Source organism: Lampetra fluviatilis, chromosome 14 (assembly GCF_964198595.1).
Source record: "Lampetra fluviatilis chromosome 14, kcLamFluv1.1, whole genome shotgun sequence".
NCBI classification, from domain to species: domain Eukaryota; kingdom Metazoa; phylum Chordata; class Hyperoartia; order Petromyzontiformes; family Petromyzontidae; genus Lampetra; species Lampetra fluviatilis.
In genome coordinates, this window is record NC_136288.1 from 9,520,060 (window position 1) to 9,546,167 (window position 26,108).

Below are 26,108 nucleotides of genomic sequence, written 5' to 3' on the forward strand. Positions count from 1 at the left end.
CTGCAGTCACGAAAGCTTTAAGTCAAGATGTATACCTCTTCAGTTGAAGCTAAAGTCGCATGTCAACGTCGTTGTTCCTTCAGCAGGCGACGCAGCGATCAACATGGAGGAAATTTCTCTACGAAAAGCAGAGACCATGGTCCGCTTGGATCCCGTGAGTCGACAGCTTTCTCATGTCACACAGAGGCCACCCCCCCTCCCTCCCAGACTGAGCGTTGACGGCATTTAACGCCAGACAGAATGAGAGTACGCGTGGTCTGAATAGCCCGATGTATCACCGTGCAGAGATGAAGAGGTCGGAATAGCCAGTGCCGTGTTGATGCCACCCTACATTATTTTCATTGTCTCCCTTTGGCAGACACTCTCAAGCGTTGCACAGCTGTCCAAAGCCTGCTCTTTCAGTCTGACCGCCGCTGTCTGGCTCTGTCTTCCCCTTGGTCGTCGATCTCTGGGTATACCCCGAAGTCTGTCTTCGTAAACCTGCCCTCCTCCACGCTGCACATCACCGCCCTCTTCTTATTCTTTGGGTCTTTCGGTAAAGTTACAATGCTCCCATTCAAACTTTCATAGATGCTGACCTGTTCTTGTTATGCAATTGATAGTGTCATTCTCATGCGCTTATATTTAAATGCCAGAAAGTCAATTTCTCAGACCCATACGGTAACGTGACATTGGCAAGGAACTATGAATAGAGACATCGTCCAGAGGAGAAGATGATCTCACTGAGCACAAAAAGAGATTTCCCAACATCATCCTTGTACAGAAACGTCAGCCGAACTAAAACTGCAGGACATCTGAGGAATCAGTGGCTCGCAATGTCAAATAAGGTTGTCTGGAACTGGAAATTGTACTCCCAGAGGTGGATAGGCTGTAGCCAGAGGCAGACACGGTTGGAATTTGGCCATGAATGGGCTCCCAGCTCATGCCGTCCTGTCCCTGTTACAGTAGCATGATTAAGTGAAGCAATATTCATGCAAATAGACATGCATATTTAGTTTCCTCCCACGTGCAATTGATTTTCTACAAATAAATTAATCGGACAAACGTCTGAATGCAGGACCCTCCTGAAAAATAGTGCCGAGACTCATTGACAGATTTTTTGTTTACTAAATAAATTACATCATATTTACGCTACAATTGCAGTGTAAAACACAGTGATCCCTCGGCCCGAGTTCCACCGGTCACCACCTTCAAACGACCCCTGCTGGTCACCTCGCCCATCTCCTGTAAGACGGGATGAGGTGCTGCATTTAGAGATAATTAATTACCAGTAAAATCATGAACCTTAATCAGTTTAACAAGTAGTAATTAGGCTTTCGTGACCAATATTATCCACAATCGAGTTTTTTTTGGGTTAGATCACATAAACATGAATATCATTAAACCCGCCACTACCCAACACAGCCAATGTGTGAGGTTTGTCACGTAAACATTAAATTTTTCCTAAATATATACATTTAGCAGTGTCAGGGTTGATGCAATATAAATATTTACCGATATAATAAAATACGAAATACAATTTAACGACAGAATGAATATCACAATATCAGTTTCCAATAACTCTGTAATTGTATTTCATACGTTATTGTTAAATGTCATATAAAATTTATTCAACTACAGATCACTCAGCATGAGCCTGCCACAAGACTTCTAATCCTTACGACGTTACTGTCTGGCGTATAATGCACACAGTGTCAGAATACGATGACACCCCTGTAATCGCCATTCCATAAAATTATTCAGGAAAGTGTTTTACAAGGCACATATTTAATTGATAATAGCTGTTTTTTGAACTGTCATTAATATTATGAACTTTTATCGCTGTCATTTCATAAATAGTTGGTCAGGAAATTAAATATTTAAGAAAACTTAAACGAGCAACTCTCATCGCTAAATGACGATGCAAGACGGACGATAATACTATTGTCGATGTTGTATAGTATGCTATGTCGTAGCATCACCATATTGTGGCAACCCTTCTCAATATGACGAAAAAACTAAACACATTCTTAAATAACACTGTGGCCTTAGGAATAAGTCTATAATAGGCAACATTTTGGGCAATAGCCCTTCTTCACACAGGGAGGTTGAGTGGATAACTCCAGGAAGACTTGTTAATTTGTATAAACAGATAAAACGAGGCAATTCATAATCACGAAAAAAAACATTTGGTGGCATTAATGGCCGTTTTTAGCCATTGAAGGAAATTCAACGTTCCTGCGACGGGGATTGTTCTCTCTACAGGATGACCTTCGACAAGACGTAAATTGTTTTGTTGACCTTGAAGGGACGGCGGGCTGAGTTAGGGATTTTATCTCACGCGCTCGATCGCTCGCTCACTCACGAGTCGAGTGCCCTGCCGCAGAGGCACCTAGCCAAACCAGGCAACGAACCGTACATTGATTCCCACTTCACGTCCAGTTCCGTGAAAGTCTCCAATAAATTATCGAGCGACTCCTTCATCCCGACTTTAATCTGGCATCATGTTTTTTTGTCCTTCCCCCGCATCTCCAGTTAGCACGGTTGGCTACGTACGGTGCTAAAGAAGTTTAACATACATTTATGTCCATGCTCACTTGATCAGCAATGATTATAATCACAGTTTAATAATTATTAACTGTGACCTTAGAAATAAGTCTATAATAATTATTAAACTAAAACTACAGAGGATTAACAGACAGTTTAAAGGGAAAAATTGTATGAAATTATCCCATCTTACTGTGCGATTCTGGTCAACTACAATGTTCTGCCCGGATACGTACGAAATACAGAATTTCTTATCCGTTGATTACATTTCTCTTTCAGAATTCTGACGCGGTGGTTAAAATCGAATCGGTAAGTGAAATAACGCACACATTTATTTACGTGTTACTTCATACGTTGTGTTTTTGTCCTCTTAAACTATTCTGCGAGTATTATACTCTGGTGGAATGATTTAATAAATATCTAGATAACTTTATTATGCATTTCTCCCTGGCATCTCTGGATCTTGGCCTAGAGTGTAATAATCACATTCTTCTCAGCTTCGTGCTGCTAAATGAATCGTTTAGAGGGAGTTGTTTAGCCTCAGCTAGCCAGTCTGGGCCTTAATTCTGGGATGTATCTACAGACTGTGCAGCTTCTCTATAAATTCTCCACGAGCAGAACCACCGATGCAGCCAACAAATCTTTCTGAATTCATGGCCAGTTTTTAGCAGCCATAGATTCCAGGGCTGCCTCATCCCCTCTCTTCGGTCACCTCCTCTCCTCCCGCTCCCTCCTCTTAAGAATTTTGGCAAGGCCGGCACAGGTGATTGTCACAGTGTTGTAACATTTAATTGTTTTAATGCCGTGTAATACAATGGGGTGTTGGGCTAAGAATGTGTTCATTAAAAGTCGGTGTCAATGCACCAATTCGTCTACCGATGTTATTTTCACACCGACGTGAAGCAGTTATCAAAGGAGCAAAGTGAATTCGTTGCCTGTGGGATCAACACTATGATGATATGTGCCATCACTAGGGGCCGGACAATTAAATGATTCCTATCCCTCAATCTCCATCGCATTCTTAAAATTAAGTCAGGTTTCAGTGAAAAAACCCTCCTCATCGTGGAACCTTGGGTGGGGTGGGGGGTGGCCATATCGAGCGCTGGCGAGGCATTGAGACGGCAAGGCCCGTGGGGCTTGGAGAGCCTGAACTGTGCGCCAGGGTCAGTGGGGTGGAATCAAGCCAGGCCTGCGCTCGAGGCATCCACATTACATTTCAAGGGCAATTATAAAATAAACTTAAACTAAGAACAATGTTTTATTTTACCAGGTAAGACCCAACTGAGCTCGATGTAGATCTTTTTCAGAAACGACCTGGATATCACAAATGAGAGCTCAACGAAGTGGCTTATTGTGTGTAAATTTATAGCAGCCAAATACTCTAAGCGCACGTTGATTCTAAATGTGCAGGGTAATACCGGAGGACCCAGACAAAAATCCAATTGACCACAAGGAGAACATGCAAACTATAAATATACAAGCGTCAGGGTCGGGATCTAACCCACGACCTCCTGTATACCAAGTGAGGTAGTTACTATCTCGCCACCGCAGCGCCCCTAATATCACAAGCCCATTGGTGACAAACGGTCATGTCCCAACCCGAGCCAAGCCTGCTCCTGGTAATGACGGCAAAGCAAGACGCTGATGGATCCGTGGCCCTGTGACCAGGTGAGACCCGTGGTGTAACCGCAGGTTGAGTCAGAAAAGGACTCCAAGAAAAAGAAGAAGAAGAAAGGCGTGGAAGAGGAGGAAGAGGACGAGCCAGATGAGGAACTTCTGGACTGGTGGTCCAAGTACTTTGTATCCATAGAGACTCTCAAGGAGGTACTGGGCATCCCAGCACGCGACTCAACGCATAAACCGTCAATTATTCACGCCAACAATAACAATAAAGCCTACAAGGACACACAGCTAATATTTTTTAGACGCTGTAAACGTCACGGGTCTTCCCCGCGTGAAATATTGACGTACGGCGTCACTGTAAAGTACGTACAGAATGAATACAAATCTTTTAATTTACGACGGCATTTGAGGTAATGGCGGCGCGTGTTCTTCCACGTGCGTCTGTAATGCACTTGCAGCAGCAAAAGATGCAAGAAGAAACTGAAGAAGAAAAGGAGTCCGATTCTGGTGAAGGTAAACGCGTTCTTTCTCGGACCCAAGGGCCCTCTACCCAGTTAAGAGTCCACTGGGTGTGGAGTTGCGTGCCCCAGTGCCGTAGCCAGGGTTGTGTAGGCAGGGCGGCTTCCCCGGGCACCCCCCCTGCCCAAATGTTGAGCCCGATTGTTGAAACTAAACTCTTTTCATTATACCAGGTAAGGCCCACTGAGCTATATAGCTCTTTGTCAGAAGCGACCTGGCCACAAATGATCACTCAGATGGTTTATCGCGTGGAAATTTATAGCAGCCAATTACTCTAAACGCATGTTGATTATGAATATGGAGGGAAAAACCGGAGGACCTCAACAAAAATCCACACGACCACAGGGATAGAGACATGCAAACTCCAAATATACAGCCGTTAGGGTCAGGATAAAACCCACGACGATCTCCTCCATACCTGGTAAGGTAGTTAACATCTCGCCACCACGGTGCCCATTCTGTTGACAACAACGAAGCAACGCTCAATTTCTGGTACACTCTTTTTAGTGGGGTGGCGTCGGCGCCAGAGGAAAATGGCACCTTGCCTCGGGGCACCAAAGTGTCCGGGCTATAGCTCTTGACGTGCCACGACTAATCCAGTGACTCAGAGGTGGGGTTGGTCGACAAACTTTGTGATTGGGCTGTGATTTGTAGTGAGGCACCCTCAGACTAGTCAATTAGCTGTAAATGGCAAAAGAAAAAGCAGTTTCCTGATCTATCTGTGCTATTGTACCAAATGCACGCATGTGTAGTGAGTTCAACTGAGTCGCAGACGTACTCTTGGAGGCAACACATTTATTTAACACCAACACACCGGGTAACTGCCCCTTTACAGAATAACAACCTATGGTGGTGTACCACCAGGCTAACTACACTAATTACCACATAACTAGCTACAACGGACCAGAACCAACAGCTCGGGTCCAGGTCCATGTGTTGGAGACTTGTAGAAAGTAGTACGTTGACGAAGATTTCTTCAGGATTAACAACAGCGCCGTTCCCTCTGGGGGACCCGGCTTATATCCTCTGCGGCGTGGCTGGCTCCGCCCTTGGCCACGACCACCTTCCAGAATCCTCGAGCAGGATCTCGACCCTGACACGTGACCACCCCTCGCGCGCACTTGGGGCCCCTGTGTAAACTTAACCGGTCAGTGTCCTCTGGGGTTAACCAGAGTGCCACGGCCCTTAGTAATTCCATTTCCATGGCCGGCACTCCCACACCCTATCCTGTAAGGGCCGGCACTGCACGCCAAGCGTGGTGCCATCCAGCGCTATCGATAAGCACTCAATAAGCCCCTCTAGGGCCGGTACTGCACCCACATCCTTGTGGTGTCCGCGATGTCAATACACCGCACGCCGTGCCTCTCTCGGGCCGGCATTACACAGTGACATCTCACGATGTCACGACACATGCATGGCTTTTTGTGGGCACTCCACTTTACGTGTGCACCCCATTTAAAAAGTAATGGCTTAATGTCCTTCATCTTCTGGAGAAAGTATTGATACATTGGTGACATTTGCTTGGGTAAGGATTTGATGTTATGATTCTTTATTTGTGCTACTGTTATTACTCATCAAGGGTCATTTTAAAATTCCTTAAGAGAAAATAAATGAGTCCCGGTGGCGTATTGGATGATGATAAATAATGCATTGATAAATTAATTGGTCGGTGATTTGATAGATCGGCCACTGTCGCTCCAATGTGGTGACTGAATAACTGCATAACGAAACAGAATGCTTTATAATATTTATATTCTTACTCCATCTCTTGTGATTCCTGGAGAGGTGTTGCCGCTGCGTGCCCAGCCGCGGGGGCAATGTGATGAATGCAAGCGACAATACTGGCACGCAACGGAAATGCAAAAACCATTTGCAATCCCATTTGTTATACGGCAGTAATGTGCATATGATCATTAAAAAACAACTCCAATACTTCTCATAGAGAAAACAATTGTTACGTAACTAATTTCACTGTTAATCACTAATTTTGTCATAACATATACAGTAGATCATCGATTATCAGGTGGCTTAGAGGAGAAGGGGGTGTCGGATTTTCTAAAACGCCGGAAAATCAATGTATCATTATTTCAAATAGCTTATTTTTACACATTCCTGAATAAAAACATTTTATGCATGGTTTTTTTTGTGTTTTAAATTTGTTTACTACAGTAGACTCTCAATTATCCACATGTGGTTTATCCAATTTGCGAATTAACCTCGCACCTGAGATTTTGACGGAAATTAATAACTCGTGGATTATCCCTTAAGCCCAAATGAATAATCTAAAAACAGTTATATATTGTTTTTCTTAGAAGTGTTTATTACAAGCCACGTATTGTAAACCAAACAAATATGTGCTCCGGTTAATCTGAAATCCACGTGATTGCCTCTACAGCACAGTGGTTACATGTATTGTAACCACTGTGCTGTGGGCAGACCATTGGAACCTCATTTGCCAGTAAAAAACATGATAATTGTTTTTTTACCCTTCTATCTGGCAACAAAACTGACACCTTTTTTTACAAGGAGTCATGTTTGCATAGACCACAATACCTGCAGTCATAATGCAAACAAAAAACATAACTCTGATCATGTGCACTGTCCTTGAAGTTGATTGGTCCACACCCGAGACAGCTTTCCTTAGAGCCTAGTCTCACATGGGTTGGACCAGATGACGCCAAAAGGCGCACAACTCAAAGACAATGCACCATCAGAGTATGAGAGCTCGGGGTAAGCATTTACACCTTGTAAAAAAAGGTGTCAGTTTTGTTGCCAGATAGAAGGGTAAAAAAACCAATTATCAACAGTGGGCAGAGTTTTATTGATTTTGATTGGCGTGGCTCAGCTATCCACTTAGTTGGCCGAGTCTTCTGTGCGGGAGCAGGAAAGTGTTATCACTGAGCATGCGCATCGATCCGTCATTAGTATTCGTTCTAAATCGAAAGAGAAACAATAAAAATCGTCAGTTGTGCTTCATTTTGAGTGATTTATCCGATCATTTATTTTGTGAGTTTTCATTTACGAAACTGTGATATAAGATAAACTTAAACATATTGTATACATATATTCGTTGTTTTTGACATAGAGATCCGCGGAAAATGGATATTTTGGGATTATCCGCAATGTTGAACTATCCGTGGCCGTCCTGCCCGTCATTAGCGTGGATAATCGAGAGTCTAGTTACTGTATCTGACATTAGCAAAAATAAACATACAAAAAAGACAAATAAATACCCAACTGTAAAAAGTGACTGTATTTACTTAACTCTACTTAACACTCAAATCTCGAAGACTGTGCATGGGGCGATGATAGGGGGGTGTAGAAATGGAGGTGGTTATTCAGTCTGAATACAACTCCATCAGCTGTGATGGAGGTTCGCCGGATCGGCCCGGGTCCGCCTGATAATGTTGGAAGCTGGATAGTCGATGATCTACTGCAGCATTGGCTTGTACCTAGTAGTCTTTGAACATCGGTGCCTCCCACCCAGAGGATTCGAGGCCAATGCGCCTCCTACAGCAACACTGATGGGATCCGGTCCCCTAAGGACAACCAGCGTCTATTTCCTCATGAGATACCGGTGCTGAGTTGGGCGATCTCAGGCAATGAAACTGCCACGAGGAAACTGGCTGAAATTCGTGCTCACGATCTTGTTATACTGCTCACCGAATTAAATCACGGGCCAAATCATGTGAAAAGGATGAGCGACGTGAAGTTGAAACAAATTAACACTGGCCGGGGGTGCGGGGACGTTTGCTCATTTAGAGCGCAGAAGCCCAAAGATGGCTGGAAAGGCAGGAGCGAAAGTCAAGGTCGGTGAACGGGAAGAGAAGAAGGAGGTGAAACGCCGCATGAGGGTGGAGGAGCTGAAGGTGAGACGGATGCCTTGGGATTATGTTTGTATGTATGCATGTTGAATTTCTTTTGCACTGCACCTAGCCAACCGCGCCAATCAGAGATGTGCGGGAAAGGCCAACACAATAAACCAGAGGTGTGGACTCGAGTCATGTGACTTGGACTCGAGTCAGACTCGAGTCATGAATTTGATGACTTGCGACTCGACTTGGACTTGCATAACAATGACTTTGTCCCACCTATGAGATGTGGACTCGAGTCATGTGACTTGGACTCGAGTCAGACTCGAGTCATGAATTTGATGACTTGCGACTCGACTTGGACTTGCATAACAATGACTTTGTCCCACCTCTGCAATAAACACAAAAAACTATTTTAATGAGATGAAGTTTCAATCTATATTTAAAAATGCGTAGCTCCAGTGGCTTCCTCATATCGGAAGGGAGATCATTCCAGACGGCCCCAGAAGCGCATCTGAAATCGCACGATATGGTGACTGTCTTTGTTCGATGGCCAGCCAGAAGCCGCTGCTGCGAGGATGACCGGAGTTCGCGTGATGGTTTATGTTCCTTGACATCAGCAAGGTGTTGTGGTTCATTGGTGGATTAGTGCAATGCCTAAATAAATCGACAAGTGCATAACTATAGGTACAACAAAAGATATTCCACAAGTTTGGACAAGCATTAGTTGATTGTGCTGCCAACTTTGCCAGGGCCCGGGTTGATGACCGATGCCCGGTTTCTTCACAGATGTTCGACAAGGAGCTGGAGGCCGAATTTGACAACTTCGAGGACTGGCTGCACACGTTCAGCCTCTACCGTGGGAAGATCGAGGATGACGACAGCAGCATGGAGGAGGATCGGCTGGTCGGCAGGTTCAAGGTGATCGGCATCTCACAGGCATCTCACTCCTGACAGAGTTCACTCACCGACACACCTCACGGGCACGGATGTTGGCTGCGAGAGGTTACAGGAGATCATCGATTATCTGGCGGCTTCGGGGGGGAAGGGGGCGCCGGATTTCAAAACGCCAGATAATCACTAAATCGTCATTTAAAATTGCTTATTTTTGCACATTCTTGTATGACATGTTTTTAGGTGTTGTATGTTCTTTTAGTGTTTAATATTTGTTTACTATGTGAAAGTGGCATAAATAAACGAACAAATAGACAAAAATAAATATCCTACTTTAAAAAGTTACTGTATTTACTGTCCCATACTTACCACTCCAATCTCGAAGACTGCATGCGATGATGTGTATACGTGCAGTATTTTCATTGTTTAAGTTGTACGTAGTGTATAATATACTGAATATACTATTTAACACTGAAATCAAAGTTGCGAGTTGAAATCCCATCCGAGAGTTAACTTGATTTATCAACCATCTCGGCTTGATAAAAAAAGGAGTACCATATTAAGAGTGGTTGTCTTTGGGAAGAGACAGACCCCCTCCATAGAAATGTAGAATGTACATCACTGGCTCAGAGCCAAATACCAATAGAGATTAACACAACCCCATGATCGTTTGAGGATGGAGACACTGACCAGCGTATAACTTTACACGCAAGCCAGGGTGTTAATTGTAAATTCAAATGCAACCTGAGAATGTTCGTTGGCCGTATGTATGTATGTATGTTGAACGTCTTACTTAGCCGACCGTGCTAATCGGAGGTGCAGGGGAAGGATAACAAACTAAAAAGTAAAAATGATGCCAGATTACAGTTGGGATGAAGGAGTCGCTCGATAATTTATTGGAGACTTTCACAGAACTGGGCGTGAAGTGGGCATCAACGTATGGTACGTTGCCTGGTTTCCCGAGGTGGCTCTGCGGCAGGGAACTCGACTCGTGAGTGAGCAAGCGATCGAGATAAAATCCCTGATTCAGCCTGCCATCCCTTCAAAATTAACAAAACAATTACCACCTTGTTGCAGGAGCAGTGACACAGTTAAAATAGAAAAATCCGGGTAATCGTTTCAGGCAATGCCCCTTCTTCAGTGCAAAGAGAAGGGGGGCAGCCAAAATATTTTGACTGCCCTCATAAATTATTCTCTTAATGCTTGCAACGTGCTCTCTTTAAAACAATGAGGAATTTGAAGGCATATACAGTCACACAGTTTGGCCGGTGGCTGTCTGCGCACGTGTATGAAATTACAAGTGGCTTATTCTGGATTGTTCATTACCAATGTATGCATCATCATGAGTCCAAGTCCAGAGGTTGTCCTTGAAGGAGGTCCACTCTGCAGGCACATGTGCGGTAAACCAATGATGAGTGACACAACGGAGACGTAACATTTGTTTTGATTTGGTTTAATTGTGCTGTGTACGCTTACAGTGGACATGTGATCGGGGTCTGTGTTGGCAGGGCTCGCTGTGTGTGTACAAGTATCCCCTTCCAGAGGAGCTGGCACGGGAGGTGGGGTACGACCCGCAGTTCGGAATGTTCCAGGGGATCCCGAGCAATGACCCCATCGGGGTGCTCGTCAGGGTTTACGTGGTCCGCGTGAGTACATGCCACACGCGTGTTGAATCTTTTCACTGGGTCGGTCGTGTTGGACTGGTCTGTCCGGGGGTAGTCGGTGACATAACTACTCTTGAGTGATGGTTGACAAGTGGTTTTTTTTGTTATGACTGTGAAATTAAAGTACGCGCAGATTCCACTGTTGGTTCAATTTAAGTTCAGTCACGAATACTGCATCTAAACTGGACGCAAAGAGTGACCAACGTAGAAGTAAGAAAAAGGTTGCGCATAGACGAAGACGACCTGATGATGCGGGCAGTGATGACAAGGAAACTGGAACTATTTGCACACGTATGTAGGATGGACATCAACAATGATATTAAAAGTGCATTGTTCGGGAAAAATGTAAGGAACCGTAAGGAGCAGAAGACCTAACAGAGAATGGATTGACGACGACAACATGAGAGATTGGTGCCAGAAAGATGTGGCACTACTTAAGCATTTTCGCATAAGTTGAAGGAAAGCGGAGACAATTTAAGAAATGTGCAGTGGACACCGACGGGCTATTTGCCCATGGATCGTGGTGATGATGATGATGATGAAGTTCAGTCACCCGTAACATTGATGCAAAGATTGTATTCAGTAATCAATTTGTAAACGGTAGGGTCTCAGTATAAACTGGGAGGTGGTATCCCAGATTGCATGGTCAGGGCACTGAGCTGGTCCCACCGAGACCATGTAATCTCATGCCAGGTAACGCGCAATAAAAACATAGACTAGGCAAAGTGGTTAACATCTCGCCACCATAAACATAAAGTAAAGGATCAAACAAAAAAAGATTTTCTTCATCATTAACCCTTCTGCATGCTGGTGCCACTTTAAATGTCCAACGCTCAGCTGTTTGTAATTGACCGCTGTTCATTCGAGTCGGGCTAATGGGTGACTTCCCCTCTCTCGCCTCTGGCAGGCAAACGATTTGCACCCAGCCGACGTGAATGGAAAGGCCGACCCCTACATCGTGGTCAAGCTGGGGAAGCACGAGGTGAAGGACAAGGAGAACTACATCTCCAAACAGCTCAACCCCGTCTTTGGAAAGTACGTGCCCTCGCGTCGCTGTAGCTAATGAAAAAAAAAACGTTTGGTGATAAACTTTGCTGTAAATTAAACTATGATTTTATTTTTATTTAACCAGGTCAGGCTTACTGACCTCTATGGCTTTTTTTCAGAAGCGACCTGGCCACAAATGATAGCTCAACGAAGTGGCTTATCGCGTGGAAAACGTCGAGCAGCCAAATACTCTAAACGCACGTTGATTCTAAATGTGGAGGGTAATACCGGAGGACCCGGACAAAAATCCAATCGACCACATGGAGAACATGCAAACTATAAATATGCATGCTTCATGGTCGGGATTGAACCCCCGACCATCATGTATACCAGGCGAGGTAGTTAACATCTCGCCACCGTGGCGTCCACATGGGCAATGTACCATCTTATAACACTCAAGAATAACAATTGAAACAAAGTCAAATTACAAATATTTTATTCAGGAAATAATCGCGTGGCATTTCGTTAAGCATACGCCCATATAATTATTTCAATAACAGCAGGCATATGGCTGAACAATAACATTGGTAGTTTTCGATGATACATATAATCTTGGAAGATTGTACATTGACTTTTGCGTTGTTGTAAAAAAGCATAATTCAAAATGTTATCATATTTTGGTTTCAAGATCCAGTTAAATATTGAAGGTTTTTTGTTTGATGCCATGACGTCTGTGTCGTCGTTGCTGTACAGGTCGTTTGACATCGAAGCCGTGTTCCCCATGGACTCCATGCTGACCGTGTCCATCTATGACTGGGACCTGGTCGGCACGGACGACCTGATCGGAGAGACCAAGATAGACCTGGAGAACCGCCTCTACAGCAAGCATCGTCCCACCTGTGGCATCTCCCAGCGATACAGCATGTTCGTGCCCACCCTTCCCCTACCACTCTCTGATGCCTGCGATGGGCAATTAGGAATAATGCTTACTGGTTTCAAGATTATCATCATCACCATCGTCTGTACTTCCCAGTCAGAAGATGCCCAACAGAACACTGTTAGAGTTCATTGCATTGTTCGTGGCTATCGTTTTTGTCTACCTTATATCCTTCTCTGTCACCTGCCGTAGTGAAACCCTGAAACCTACAAGGCCTCAATGAAACAATTTCTGATCTATTCAGTTTTTAATTATCTGCCGGTCCTTGTGCAAAAACGCTGCTATTGTTTTTGCCAGTTCGTGACAGTGGATTTCTATCGTGTTTGTGCGGCGCCATTTACAGCGGCTCACGATGTTAATGCGTAGTGCCACTTGCTTCCGTCTCCTTTGTGACGCCACCTTCACAGTGTGACAGACATCATAAATGTTGTGAAAGTTCGGCGCTGCGTGGAAATGGCGAGCGGATTCAGGGGTGGGGCATCCAAGTATAGCCACTTTGTTACACATACCCCGTTATTTGAATTTAGCCCATTTGGAGCTTGATATTAAAATATTAAAATCTCAACAAAAGAAGGGGGAAAAATAACACCACTGAAGCCAACAGAAATCACAAGATGATTCTAGAAGGCGCAATCTAATGCTACAGCAGTTCATGAACATAAATGTGTCCTTCAACCCGCTGGTACACAACACAGCAAATTAGTAAGGGTTGTCACGTAAACAAAAACATGCCAATTCGTTGCTAGTTCAGCACACCGGTGTGTTGGAGAGTAAGCCCACAACATTTACAATTCAAGTACGATGTTTCACCAGTAATTACAATCAGCCTCATCAGGTGACAGTCAGAATTGTTGAGAAATCCTCCTCCTGTTCCGGCCTTAAAAAGCTACAGCAGTTACTGTACAATACATATATAGTACAGTTACAGGTACAGTTAATGTACATTGTGGTGGACGTGCGCTGTTCATGCGTTCGCTCAACCCGGCGGTGACGCGGCGTCCCTCCCCCGTGGTGCAGACACGGCTACAACATGTGGAGGGACCCGCTGAAGCCCAGCCAGATTCTGGCGCGCCTGTGCAAGGAGGTGAAGGTGGACCCGCCGCAGTACAGCCCCGAGGGGCGCGTCAAGGTCGCCAACCGCACCTTCACTGCCGCCACCGAGGTGGAGGACGAGAACGGTGAGGGGCGGTCGCCCTCAAGCACTCGCACAGCGTACCCACAGTGCTCCCCCGTCTGTGTGTGTGTGTTCTAGTCTGTCTGTGTGTTCTAGTCTGTGTGTGTGTGTTTTAGTCTGTGTGTTTATGTTCCAGTCTGTGTGTGCGTGTTGTAGTCTGTGTTTATGTTCCAGTCTGTGCGTGTGTGTTCGAATCTCTGTGTGTGGGCTCTGGACAGGTGCGAGGTGCTGGTAACCCCTCCACCTGCATGTCAATTATCACGATATCTCGTGAATAATTTCTAACTAAGCTTATACCGGAGGCCTCAGGGGGGCAGGCGTCTTATGATATTTCCTGGCCAAACCACATTTGGCGAAGCCAGGAAACTGAACCTGTACCCTCGGGGTTCCTCCCGCAACGGCAAAAAGCCACTGAAAGTGGCCACCTGGAATGTTAGAATGCTCACTTTGGAGGAGAGGCTGCCACTCCTCTGTCGGTAGCTGGACTGGTACCGCCTGGATCTCTGCAGTATTCAGGAGGTCCGGAGGACTGGCTCTGGCTCCTGTCACCATGAGTAGTAAACACCTCTTTGGAATTCTCCTGGGGGCAGGAGAATGCCAAACAAAAGGGAGTGGCTCTTCTTCTGAAAAAAAGAATGAAGGGGGTGTTGGAGCGTGGCAGTGAGGTGTGGGAAGCTGTAAGTCCCAGGCTACTGTGAGTTCACCTCCACATCAACAGGAGGTGAGGAATGGATGTTGGTGGTTGCTTACGGCCACACCGATCAGTGGAAGGATGTAGCCAAGGCCAATAAGTCAGATGCCTTATATGACCTGTTAAAGGTGCTCACTAAATTGGGTTTATACTCATGGCAGAATTCCTGAAATAGGGTGGACTAAAATCTTGATCGTGTTTTTTGACCCAATTCACATTGTGGTATGTGTGGATTTCCATTGGAATCCCACAAAACGATCCGCATCTGGGGGTGTGCCGATAATAATAGCGCACATATATGCTGATGTCAGAACTGATTCGGATCTGTCATCAAGGCAGTTTTTTTTCTAATTCACCAATGTTAAGCACATTTATAGGGAATTGCGACTATTCAGAAAAAGCATTATGGGAGAAGCAGTGAGTTCTGTTGTGTTTTCACCAAAAACCGTAAAATGTCACTGTCTATGACTACGGACAGAGCCTGAGTGGTCAATATTCAGCGATGTTCCGCTCCTGCTTGTTTAGCCGGCATGGTATTTGTGGGTGGTGCAGTCGGGGGCTCGTGTTCGTCCCGCGGTGAATGCGTTGACTGCTGCCTCTGCAGGTCAGAAGAAGCCAACGGATGAGCACATGGCGCTGACGGTACTGCACCACTGGGAAGAGATCCCCGGTGCCTGCAAGCTGATTCCCGAGCACATCGAGACAAGGCCTCTGCTGCACCCAGAGAAGCCCGGCATCGAGCAGGTGACGAGGCCCCGTCATTGTCACCAGCCGCCGCGATCAATCCGCCGTCCGGATGAAGGCCTTCCCCAAGCCGTCAATAATAGGCCAAGCACATGTGTATGAGCTGGTTTCATGTCCTGTGACCGACACACCTGGCCTGGGATGAGATTCCTCCGAGAGAAAGTAAGACTCGCCGTGTCCATGGTCCAGTGAAGAACGCAGCGCGAGGAGCCAGTGATTAAATGACAAAGTCTACAAAAGTTGTTTTTTTTTTTTATTAATTTCATGACTGGGTACCATGAACATATCTGCATGCACAACAAAATGAGACGCACTTGTGTCCGTGGCCACCTCTTTGTCCTCCGATGTTTGTCAAAGCTTGAGTTTATCTAATTAAAGTGATTTGAAGCTTTCGTGACTGCAGGAATCCATACTGTTTGGTTCTTTCTTGTACCAACGTGACTTTACCAAAAGAACCAAAGAGTATTTATCTAATTACTGTCACAGCTTGTTGGTGAGGAGCCTCTGACTTCACCATACCAGTGATATGTTCATCTCAAATATTGCATAATCTTGCGGAATGCACACTGTTAATATACTACAGCGACATCATCTGGGATGTGAATGAGCCACAAGCTCCAGGTTGATCGGATCCATATGAATGGACAAAGGGCGCCGCGGTGATGAGATGTTAACTACCTCGCCTGGTATACAGGAGGTTGTGGATTCGATCCCGACCCTGACATCTGTATATTTAGAGTGTGCATGTTCTTCCCGTGGTTGCGTGGATTTTTCTCCGGGCCCTCCGGTTTTTCTCTCCACATTTAGAATCAACATCACGCGTTTAGAGTATTTGGCTGATAGAAATTTCCACGTGATAAGCCACTTCATTGGGCTATCATTTGCAGCCAGGTCGCTTCTGAAAAATATCTTCATAGTTTGCTGCCAATGAAACATTTGCAATGATATTTTTTATAAAGTTTGCATTCATCAGTGTGTTAAAATGGGTAAAGCTGTGTTGAAGCAATAATTTTAGATCGTCTCTGACAGGCGTGCCACCACCACCACCACCGTCGGGTAAGTGCGTTGTAGGGCCCTAGCGGCTGCGCTGATTGTGCTGGCCATGGCATGGGGTTTGTGCTTCCAGGGTCGTATCGAGATGTGGGTGGACATGTTTCCCGCCGACGTGCCGCGGCCGGGCCCTCCCATCGACATTGCGCCCCGCAAGCCCAAGAGGTACCGCCACCCGGCTGCAGCCCTCCGCCTCGCTCCTTCTGGATGCTCGGATCAAATAAAAAAAACACTTAGGGTTCATCATTCCAATGTAGCCACTGTCTCATTGCCACATTCTGCCGAATTGGTTGTTTTAGCGATTAAACAGCAACGTAGATTAGCGTACGTTGATAAAGTAGAGTGTTGTATACATTGAAATCAATTTAATACGATGGGGGTAACTCATGCGCCTGCTTTTTTCTTGTAGCAGACTTTTTGGCCGTTGACTTTCCCACGTCTCGTTTTGTGTTTAGCCTGGAGATGCGCGTCATCATTTGGAATACCGATGACGTCATTCTGGAAGACGACTCGTTGCTGACGGGCGAAAAGTCATCCGATATCTTTGTTCGAAGGTGAGATGAAGGTCTCGCGAAGAGCGCCATTGAGATGCACATTTTTCTTCTGGTGCCCCCACCGACTGCCACGGAATGCCACAGCAGAGTAAAAACGCCATTCCCTCTGCTGCCTCCTTACAAAAGTTCTGCCATCCTACGTGGTACTACCAACACGTTGGTGGCTTACAGACCAGCATATGCTATGAGAATAATAACGCCCAGTGCTTTGTCTGTACGCTCCTGGGTGAAATCCTCCCCACGATGTTTCAGATTTCAAGTCCATTTTCCTTAACCAGGTGAGAATTCAAGAGAGCTGGATGAGTATCATTTCCAAGAGTGGCCTGGGGCATTATTCTGCCAGTATTCATTTGCTTTGTACAATCCCAATTCAGTACTTTGCTAGTGATTTTGGAATTTGTAGATCATTTAAACCCCGACGCCAGCACACAATGCCTACCCTTGGGGATCTTTAATGTACACTGTGAAGCAGAGGGCACGTACAGTAACACCCAGATTTACACCCTCCCGCTTTACGTACTCAACTTATTGATACCCTGACTGGCTATTGTCTCTCTCATTTCTATTATTATTTATTCCCCCACATGTCATATTTATGGTAACAATTTTTATACAAGTGTAAAAAAAATTATATGATAAACAACGAATAATACATATAGTATAATACACAAGGTAATATATCTTAAGATATTAATAATGCACACTTACTTTTCACACCGATGATTATGCAGTATAGATGCGCAATAGGTTACTGAATAATGTATCTTCTGTTTAGATTCACTTCGATCTAAGTACTTTCAATTTACGTTCTGAATGAACTATTCAGACACTGTCTTTCCGACAGCCCTGTTCTTCACCTGAGGACGGCTGCTTGCGTTGTGGCCGAAACGTCGTGAGAATTGTATTTTATTATTTCCCTTCTACGTGACTTTACCGGAAGAACCAAGAAGAAATAAAATATAGTGTACTGTAAAATATATTCACTCACCAGTGTCGTCTTTGGTGCAGTTATAAGGTTGCATTGCCCACCAAACTCCATAGTGCCGTACATGGCAAAATTTCAGTGCATTTATTTATGATTTCACTTTATTTTTAGCTTTCTGTGTAAAATAATGGTAATGCATCCAAAGTTTGTGACAGCAAAACTTTGTTTATCGAATATACGCATATGGAGGTGTTACTGTCGTCCCAAGACGCAGCACAGAGATAATTTCCAGAGTGTCCTCCGATGGCTTGGCACTGTCCGTACCTGCATTGGTAGCAAATCTGCAGCACAAGAAACCCAAGGCTGTACAAAGTTGACCCACTAGTTTACCCACTAGTTGACCCATGGTAGTCATGAAAAAAACAACCGGTGCCTTAAAAACGAAACCACGTAAATATGCATGCATGGCTGTTGAACGTGAGATCAAATGACCCCCATGACCTGCAGAAGCATGGAGGAGGCAGTTGTGCAGCAGTGGCCGGTTCTCGAGTCTCCGTGCGGTTGCCCCCCCACCCCTCCACCGCCCCACCGCCGCGTGCCTGCAGCTGGCTCAAGGGGCAGCAGGAGGACAAGCAGGACACGGACGTGCACTACAACTCGGTGACGGGCGAGGGCAACTTCAACTGGCGCTTCGTCTTCCCCTTCGACTACCTCGTGGCGGAGGAGAAGATTGTCATGTCCAAGAAGGAGTCGGTGTTCTCGTGGGACGAGACTGAGTACAAGATCCCCGCACGCCTCACGCTGCAGGTCTGGGACGCCGACCACTTCTCCGCTGATGACTTCCTGGGTAAGTGCCCGGCGGCTCTGGCTTATTCTTTGATTTTACCAGGCAAGGCCCACTGAGCTGTTAGGTCTCTTTTTCAGAAGCTGCCTGGCTATCACAACTTCGCACCTCCGATTAGCAAGGTTGGCTACATACATACAAACATACATACAACGAAGTGGCTTATCAGGTGGAAATTTATAGCAGCCCTGAGCCAGTGGTGAAAATTCCACATTCCTATGGCGGAGGTGGGTCTGTTCTTAGGGCTATTGCTGTTGACTTATCTTATCTTATCGACCTCAGTGGGATGGATGTGTTGAATCGACTCCGGACCAGGATTGGAACTCGCAACCTTCCGCTTGCGAGCCGCTCGCTCTTCTGCTGAGCCACAAAAGTGATCTTCACACGTTTTGTCATTTCATAATTAACGTTTGGCATTTTGTTAATGGCTTGCACACTACCATATTTTGTACATGTGCTACTGTAACATGGGACTATAGATGCCCTGATAGTGCATCGTCTTTGTGCTGTTCACCTTTTGGCGTTCTCTGGTCTGACACCAGTGAGATTAGGACATCAAGAAGGCCGTCTCTGGTGTAGGCCAATCAGTTTCCAAGACAATGCATCTATTAACAGAGCATGTGTGTTTGCATGTTCACCACAAGTAGTGTGAGGTCAATGCAGACTTGGTTCCTTTCAAAATATATCTATATGGCATTTGAACATCTTAACACTTGTTTTATTGCCAGAAAGGGTAAAACCTATTATATATTTTTTTCATGTGCTACTGTCTGTATATATCGTGATACGTATGCACCATTTTCTGGTAATATGATGACAGGTGCTTTTTTTGCGTGAGCAACATCTTTTTGGCAATACACTAAGGTAGTACATATTTTTACGTTAACAATATTACATTTGATTACGCTTTTGATTTGTTCACCATTAATGATGATGATGAAGCAGCGACATAGCCCACTGCCTTTAGATTGACAGTGGAATCGCGTTGGTGCGCAAGTCACCAAGGACCGCCCAATTGCCTGGATTTTCACTGAGAACCGCGCAATCAGTCGTGCGTTCTGCGCACTTCGGGAGATGCGGAACACCGTGGGATGAGGTTTTACCCACAGCTAATAGTGGGAAGCACTTTGCACTGATTATACACTGTGTAACAAAAAAAATATTCCTGGATAGTAAGTGTTATTTTCTAATTGCTTATGCCTCAAAAGTACAGAAAAGGGGCTATTATTCCCCACATACTTTGCTTTTGTGACCACGACAGTGATATTTTGAAATGTACCTTTTTTCAATGAGAAATTGTGGTGTGCATTTGTGTCATTCCTTCACGTAAAGTCATGGTCACAAAAGCGAAGTTTATGGGGAATAATAGCCCCGTTTCTATACTTTTGAGGCATAAGCAATTGGAAAATAACACCTACTACCTAGGAACAAAAATCGTGTTACATCGTGTTATGCTCATGTGTGGAGGTGCACACCTTGTGCTCACTGACTTAGAAGTGAGGTTGATGGATCACAGACAGGCAGTGTGTGTGGAAGAGACCCATCCTGCAAGGCGGTGGTTGTTGTTGGAGCCATGACAAGGCGGTTGCTCACCACTCCGTTGAGTCTGGGTGCCTCTTCCCCTCACGTGTGCCCTCCGATTCATCGTCGCCCATAAAACCACAGTAACACCCCCGATTTACGCCTCCCTCTGTTATGTCGTTTCGCAAATACGTCGTCACTTTATTATTACCACCGCTACCCGATTTGCGTCGCCTCGACCCCGCACTTACGTCGCTGACAGCATCGTCCATCCTTTCTCGTATCCGTCACCTCGCCCTTTGCCTCCAACACTTACCCTGTACATCGCTTTGATTGACGTCGTTTCGATATTCGTCGTCGCACCTTTCAGTAATGCATCCCCGACGTAAAGCGGCATAACGCTGTGCTGGAAAATGGTAAATGGGCAAACATCCAAAGCAGATTTTGCAGAAAAATGTATCGAGTTCTACGAGCCTTGCTGGGTAAAGCGCTACGTCTCAGAGGTCGCAACCGGGTACCCGATACCCGTACCCTACCCGATACCCGGCTACCCGTACCCGGCCGGGTACGGGTACCCGTTTGCGACCCTGGTGCGGCCGGGTACGGGTAAGGAATGAAAACCCGTTTGCGACCTCTGCTACGTCTACACGGTTTGTGTAATCGCCCCCTTAACGGCGGTGCTCGCGTAACGGTCGCTGCGTTTCTTGGAGGGCTGCAGGTGCCATCGAGCTGGACCTGAATCGCTTCCCGCGCGGAGCAAAGACCTCCAAGCTGTGCTCGCTGGACATGCTCAAGACAGACGGCTCGGTGCCCATGATCTCCATCTTCAAGCAGAAGAGGATCAAGGGCTGGTGGCCCTTCGCCGCCCGCAACGAGAACGACGAGCTGGAGCTTACGGTACGAGGAACGACAATCCACCGCCTTGGAGATTAAATGAATCGCCACGATGCAGCAACAGGGTTCGATTCAAGAATCACCCCTCTTCTTTTTTTAACATCGCAGTGAATGGTTGCGCCTGCAATGGCTGTGTGGGTCACGTAAACCCATTACACACAACGTATACGAACCAAAAAACGTTGCTCTTTCAGCACACAAATTGGTGCTTGTAATGCTCATTAACTAGCCAATAAAACACCTTAATATATAGAGGACCGCAAAAGCTTGGGCAGTTGTTGGCACCAGATCATCACATGGCTTGCCTCCTGCTTGTCTGTGGTTCCTTGTACCCCTCAATTGTTTTCTATCTCTATGAGAGCGAGCGAATACTGTGCGTGCTCTTGAAAATATTATGGTGAATTTCAGAGCTACTGATAGTCCCCACATAAATCGACGCATCGTCACCACACCGCAGAACAACATCACGAGCACCGACGTAGGAGAACAAGGATGTATCGGATGCAGAAATGTGGGCCTGCTTTGTTCCTCCTGACAGGGAAAAGTCGAGGCGGAGATTCATCTGCTGACTTCAGAGGAGGCTGAGAAGAGTCCAGCAGGACTGGGCCGCAATGAGCCAGACCCTCTGGAAAAACCCAAGTGAGTAGCGCCACCTCTCACATTCCGCATTCCCTGTGAACATCAGCGGTGTGATAGCGCCCTATTCTGATGCATCAGTGAACATGACACTGCTATAAATGTACAGGACGTCATCTAGGGCTTTGTACCTCCTAGGTTTGGCATGCCACGCTGGCTTGTGCCGTGCTGCTGCTGCTGCTATGACGACGATGAGATGACGAGTTTGCGCCGTGCCAACCGTTGCCTTGTTTTTATCCAAGTTTGGGATTCACCGAAGATTCCGTGCAGTCGATTATTTTTTTCGGTTAAATAATTTTGATTGGAATCACTTACATTCTGCTTTGAAATGTGCATCAGGACTTTAACGACATCCTTTTTGGCAAGAGGACTTGGGCAAGGATGCACTTTACAAAAGCGTGGTTAAAATGACTGAAACGTGCCCCGAAACTGAAGGCTGTAAAGCGTTATCCATACAGCTGCGATCTCATGGTCGGGTGGCGAGTGCTGTGAATTGGTATTCCTCCTCCACAGGGGAGCAGGCAAAGGCTATGAACAACTCACTGTACAGCATTAGGGCTCAGGAAACCTGCAGTAGCCTCAGTCGGGCTGCTTCAAGTGAATCCCATGTATAAAGTGTAGCAACTGGGACTGAAAACATCCGTAGGTAAAAATGTGCACATGGACATGACGTCACGTGCACAATATATTAATCTAGATCATTATGGAAGCACTCTTTTCCCGTCGAGTGCGATCCGTGGAAATTCTGGTATAGTGCAATCCACTAATAACTGATAACAGAATAAAACCACGGTATTGTTATTTGCTGTGCATGTGCCAATCGTATATGCATTTTCGCCAAAATTATTTCGCACCGTATTTAGCCAACTCTGATAATCGTGTTTAATAGAGTCAGATATGGCTTCACATTGGTGCTTTTGCAATTGCATTTTATTGTGCGCGATTTCTGGTGTGTATGCTGTAATGGCTCCGTGATGCCGTGTGATTCATGTGTTCCATGTTTTATTCCCTTTTTTAACGCCTGCATGGACAGCCGGCCAGATACGTCATTCATGTGGTTCCTCACACCTCTCAGATCGATCAAGTACCTAATCTGTCACCGCTACAAGTGGCTCATTGTCAAAATCGTGCTGGCACTTCTCCTCCTGGCTATGTTAGCTCTGTTTCTCTACAACATGCCAGGCTACATGGTTAAAAAGTTACTGGGAGCTTAGTAGAAATCTGCACTGCGTGAGTTTCCTTGCAAATCAGGCAAGTGGCTTGCAAGTGAATGTTGCTGTTTTTAAATCGGAAACTTATTTCCTGAGTGCCTTTTCCCACACTTCATTTTATATATACACACACACATACACGCTAGTTCCTATCTTGTGTTGATGTCAAATGCACGTTTGTGTGGCTTTGGATATTATTTATCACGATAAATTATTTCAGATAATCGATATAAATTATTTGACAAAACATAAAAGCTTTTAATCGTAGAAAACTTACGTTAGTTTCAATGTACAAGTCACAGCTCTTTGTAATGGATTGCAATTTAATTGATGGGGTTTTTTCGTCATTATTCATAGCCATTGCAATGCCTTCTATCTGTGAAGTTTTCTGTTGAGTCGCCTAAAGGGTTTAATGGATGTGGATGGTCAATGAGTAGCTAAGGAATTGGTCCTTTGAAGCACAGGCATCTTGCTCTGTGACACGCGTGTGTGATTTATGTTGTTGTGGCTTAGAGCGCTCCTTTGGCAATCGGTGTGGCAACTGTTTGAACCAATGCAACATGCCAGGTACCGGTGTCATGTTAAAAAGAATGCCGTCATGACCTGCACAGGAAAATTGACCCATATGCAAATATCAATCATATGGACCCTAAAAGCACAAGTTAATGATTTCACAGTGTGTAACTTTTAGAAATTTGCTAAATATTTAAAATAGCAATGCTATGGAAGTGCTCTATTAAGTAAGGCATTGAGGCCCTGCCACAGACGTTAGTGGCCTGACCAGTGGGGCAGTCGTGAGGGTTGGGAGGCGGTGGGGGAGATATGAAGTGCTACCACATCTCTAACGGCATCCGTGTGTGCCTGAAATGAGGTCTCACCAGTAGGAGGCCCCTTCGTATGTATGTTGTGAACGTCTTTCGCACCGTACATAGCCGACTGTGCTAATCGAAGGTGTGGGGGAAGGACAACGAACGAAACACACAAAAAGCAGTTATAAAGCCAAGGCCCATTATGGGCTGTGTGCACCATCAGCAATATGGACCTGCGTTTTTATTAAATTATGCTTTGTTGGCCCCGAAAATACAATGGCGTTCTGCAGTGCACCCACACCGCAGTGTGGTAATTTCATTGAAAGTAATCTTCATTTCTTCACAAAAACACACTGTGTTTAAAAAAAAAACATCCCCACTGCAGAATTACCTTCAAGTCATTCCGTTGGGATTACGTAGAGAGCCACATTGGCATCCTGTGAAACTACTTGCAGACGGTGTTTGTGAAACATAGCGCCTCACTGCAACAACTTGGAAGGACCCCCCCCCCCCCTGGAAACAAGAGTCTTGAGGCTCGGCGAGGCGTTCCTTGGGAAAACGTGGGAAAATTATTATAATTAATTGGGATGTGAGAACAATTCATGAGGAAACGTTCTGACTCTCGGTCCAAAGTGCTTTGGGGACCACCAAGTTAACGACAAAAAGGGAAGTCATTTGGCTGGAACGTTTTGCTGTAAGTAGTGATCTGCTGGAAATGACCGCCTTGTTATCGTGTCAAGGTGAGGTGCGTGAGAGGCGTAGACATCGTCCCTGCTGTTGTTTTATTGCTGTGAAACGTCATCATGTCTGTGTAGTTTGCCTAACTATATACTTTAAATAATAAAGACATAGTTCGGAATGTGACGTGGAAAGCGTGTCGTTTATCTGGTTCATATTCAGTTGTCAACATTCTACTGACAGGAAATATAAAGGAGCCTGTTGCTCCATGTTTTCCTCTTTAAATGCCAAACTTATGACACATTTATTTAAATGAAGTCTATTTGAAAATGTGTAGGTGTGGCTGCAAGCGCGTGTATGTAACAGGCTTCTAAGAGAAACACAAGTGGCAATTGCCAGACTCGGACTTGCCTTGCGCAAGCCCAAACACAACTTAGCAGTGGCTGCTCCCATGGCACCAGTGTGGCCTTCATCAGGCAGCGATTCTTACACAACTGCAGCCCGTAAAGGCATCAGTGGCAATCACAGTGACATCATACACTGCGTATAGAGTGTAGGTAGCCAATCAGAGTGACATCATACGCTGCCTATAGAGTGTAGGTAGCCAATCACAGTGACATCATACACTGCCTATAGAGTGTAAGTAGCCAATCACAGTGACATCATATACTGCCTATAGAGTGTAGGTAGCCAATCACAGTGACATCATACACTGCCTATAGAGTGTAAGTAGCAAATCACAGTGACATCATACACTGCCTATAGAGTGTAGGTAGCCAATCACAGTGACATCATACACTGCCAAGAAATGTGTTAGTAGCCAATCATATTGACATCATACACTAGAATCCTGCACAGATCTATATTTTCGATCGGCAACCCGACACACCCCACGACTACCTGACCCGGACCTGCTACCCACTTCAACACCGCCACCATCCCTGCTACTCGACCCGAAACCCAATAAACATGAACTTGCATATGTAGGCTTTCGCGACCGATATTATCAATAATGAAGGTTTTTTGGTCAAATCGCCTGAAGCTGGCTGTAATCAGCAGCGAAACATCGTCACTCAAATTGTAAATGTTGTGCTTTAACTCTCCAACAGTGGTGCGCTGAAGTCACTAATTAGCACATTTTGTTTACGTGACGAACCTTCCTAATTGGCTGTGTTGGGTGGTGGCAGGTTTAACGACACATTTATATTAACGCGATCTAACCCGACAACAAAATGAAAACCTTTATTACGTATTAAGTTGCGTCTCCGTGTGGATGATGTTAATTCTCGCAGAGTTAGAACTTTGACTCTGCAAGGCCACTCTCCGGCTCGTACGCCGCGCTCCGTGGTTCCGTTCGTCCACACTGAACCAAAATGGCGCGAGGCGCAGTCGGTTTCTAGCGAGAGGAGGAGACG

The 26,108-nt window shown here is 45.5% G+C and overlaps 1 protein-coding gene across 2 annotated transcripts in view; it reads left to right on the plus strand.

Annotated features, from left to right (window-relative positions):
• LOC144935853 (otoferlin-like) overlaps window positions 1-24,868 on the plus strand; it is a 102,132-nt gene extending 77,264 nt beyond the window's left edge. Inside the window, exons 31-47 of one of the 2 annotated variants that reach the window (XM_078862671.1) lie at window positions 84-154; window positions 2,806-2,835; window positions 4,219-4,350; window positions 4,608-4,662; window positions 8,431-8,537; window positions 9,270-9,401; window positions 10,883-11,020; window positions 11,946-12,073; window positions 12,779-12,949; window positions 13,980-14,140; window positions 15,432-15,571; window positions 16,698-16,786; window positions 17,077-17,175; window positions 18,706-18,947; window positions 21,184-21,362; window positions 21,898-21,998; window positions 23,029-24,868. In XM_078862671.1, coding sequence (XP_078718797.1) covers window positions 84-154; window positions 2,806-2,835; window positions 4,219-4,350; window positions 4,608-4,662; window positions 8,431-8,537; window positions 9,270-9,401; window positions 10,883-11,020; window positions 11,946-12,073; window positions 12,779-12,949; window positions 13,980-14,140; window positions 15,432-15,571; window positions 16,698-16,786; window positions 17,077-17,175; window positions 18,706-18,947; window positions 21,184-21,362; window positions 21,898-21,998; window positions 23,029-23,209 — 2,156 coding nt within the window. In that variant the 3' untranslated portion in view covers window positions 23,210-24,868. The remainder of the gene's footprint in view (window positions 1-83; window positions 155-2,805; window positions 2,836-4,218; window positions 4,351-4,607; window positions 4,663-8,430; window positions 8,538-9,269; window positions 9,402-10,882; window positions 11,021-11,945; window positions 12,074-12,778; window positions 12,950-13,979; window positions 14,141-15,431; window positions 15,572-16,697; window positions 16,787-17,076; window positions 17,176-18,705; window positions 18,948-21,183; window positions 21,363-21,897; window positions 21,999-23,028) is intronic. The other variant, XM_078862672.1, reaches the window with a different exon arrangement.
• Window positions 24,869-26,108: the final 1,240 nt, after the last annotated feature.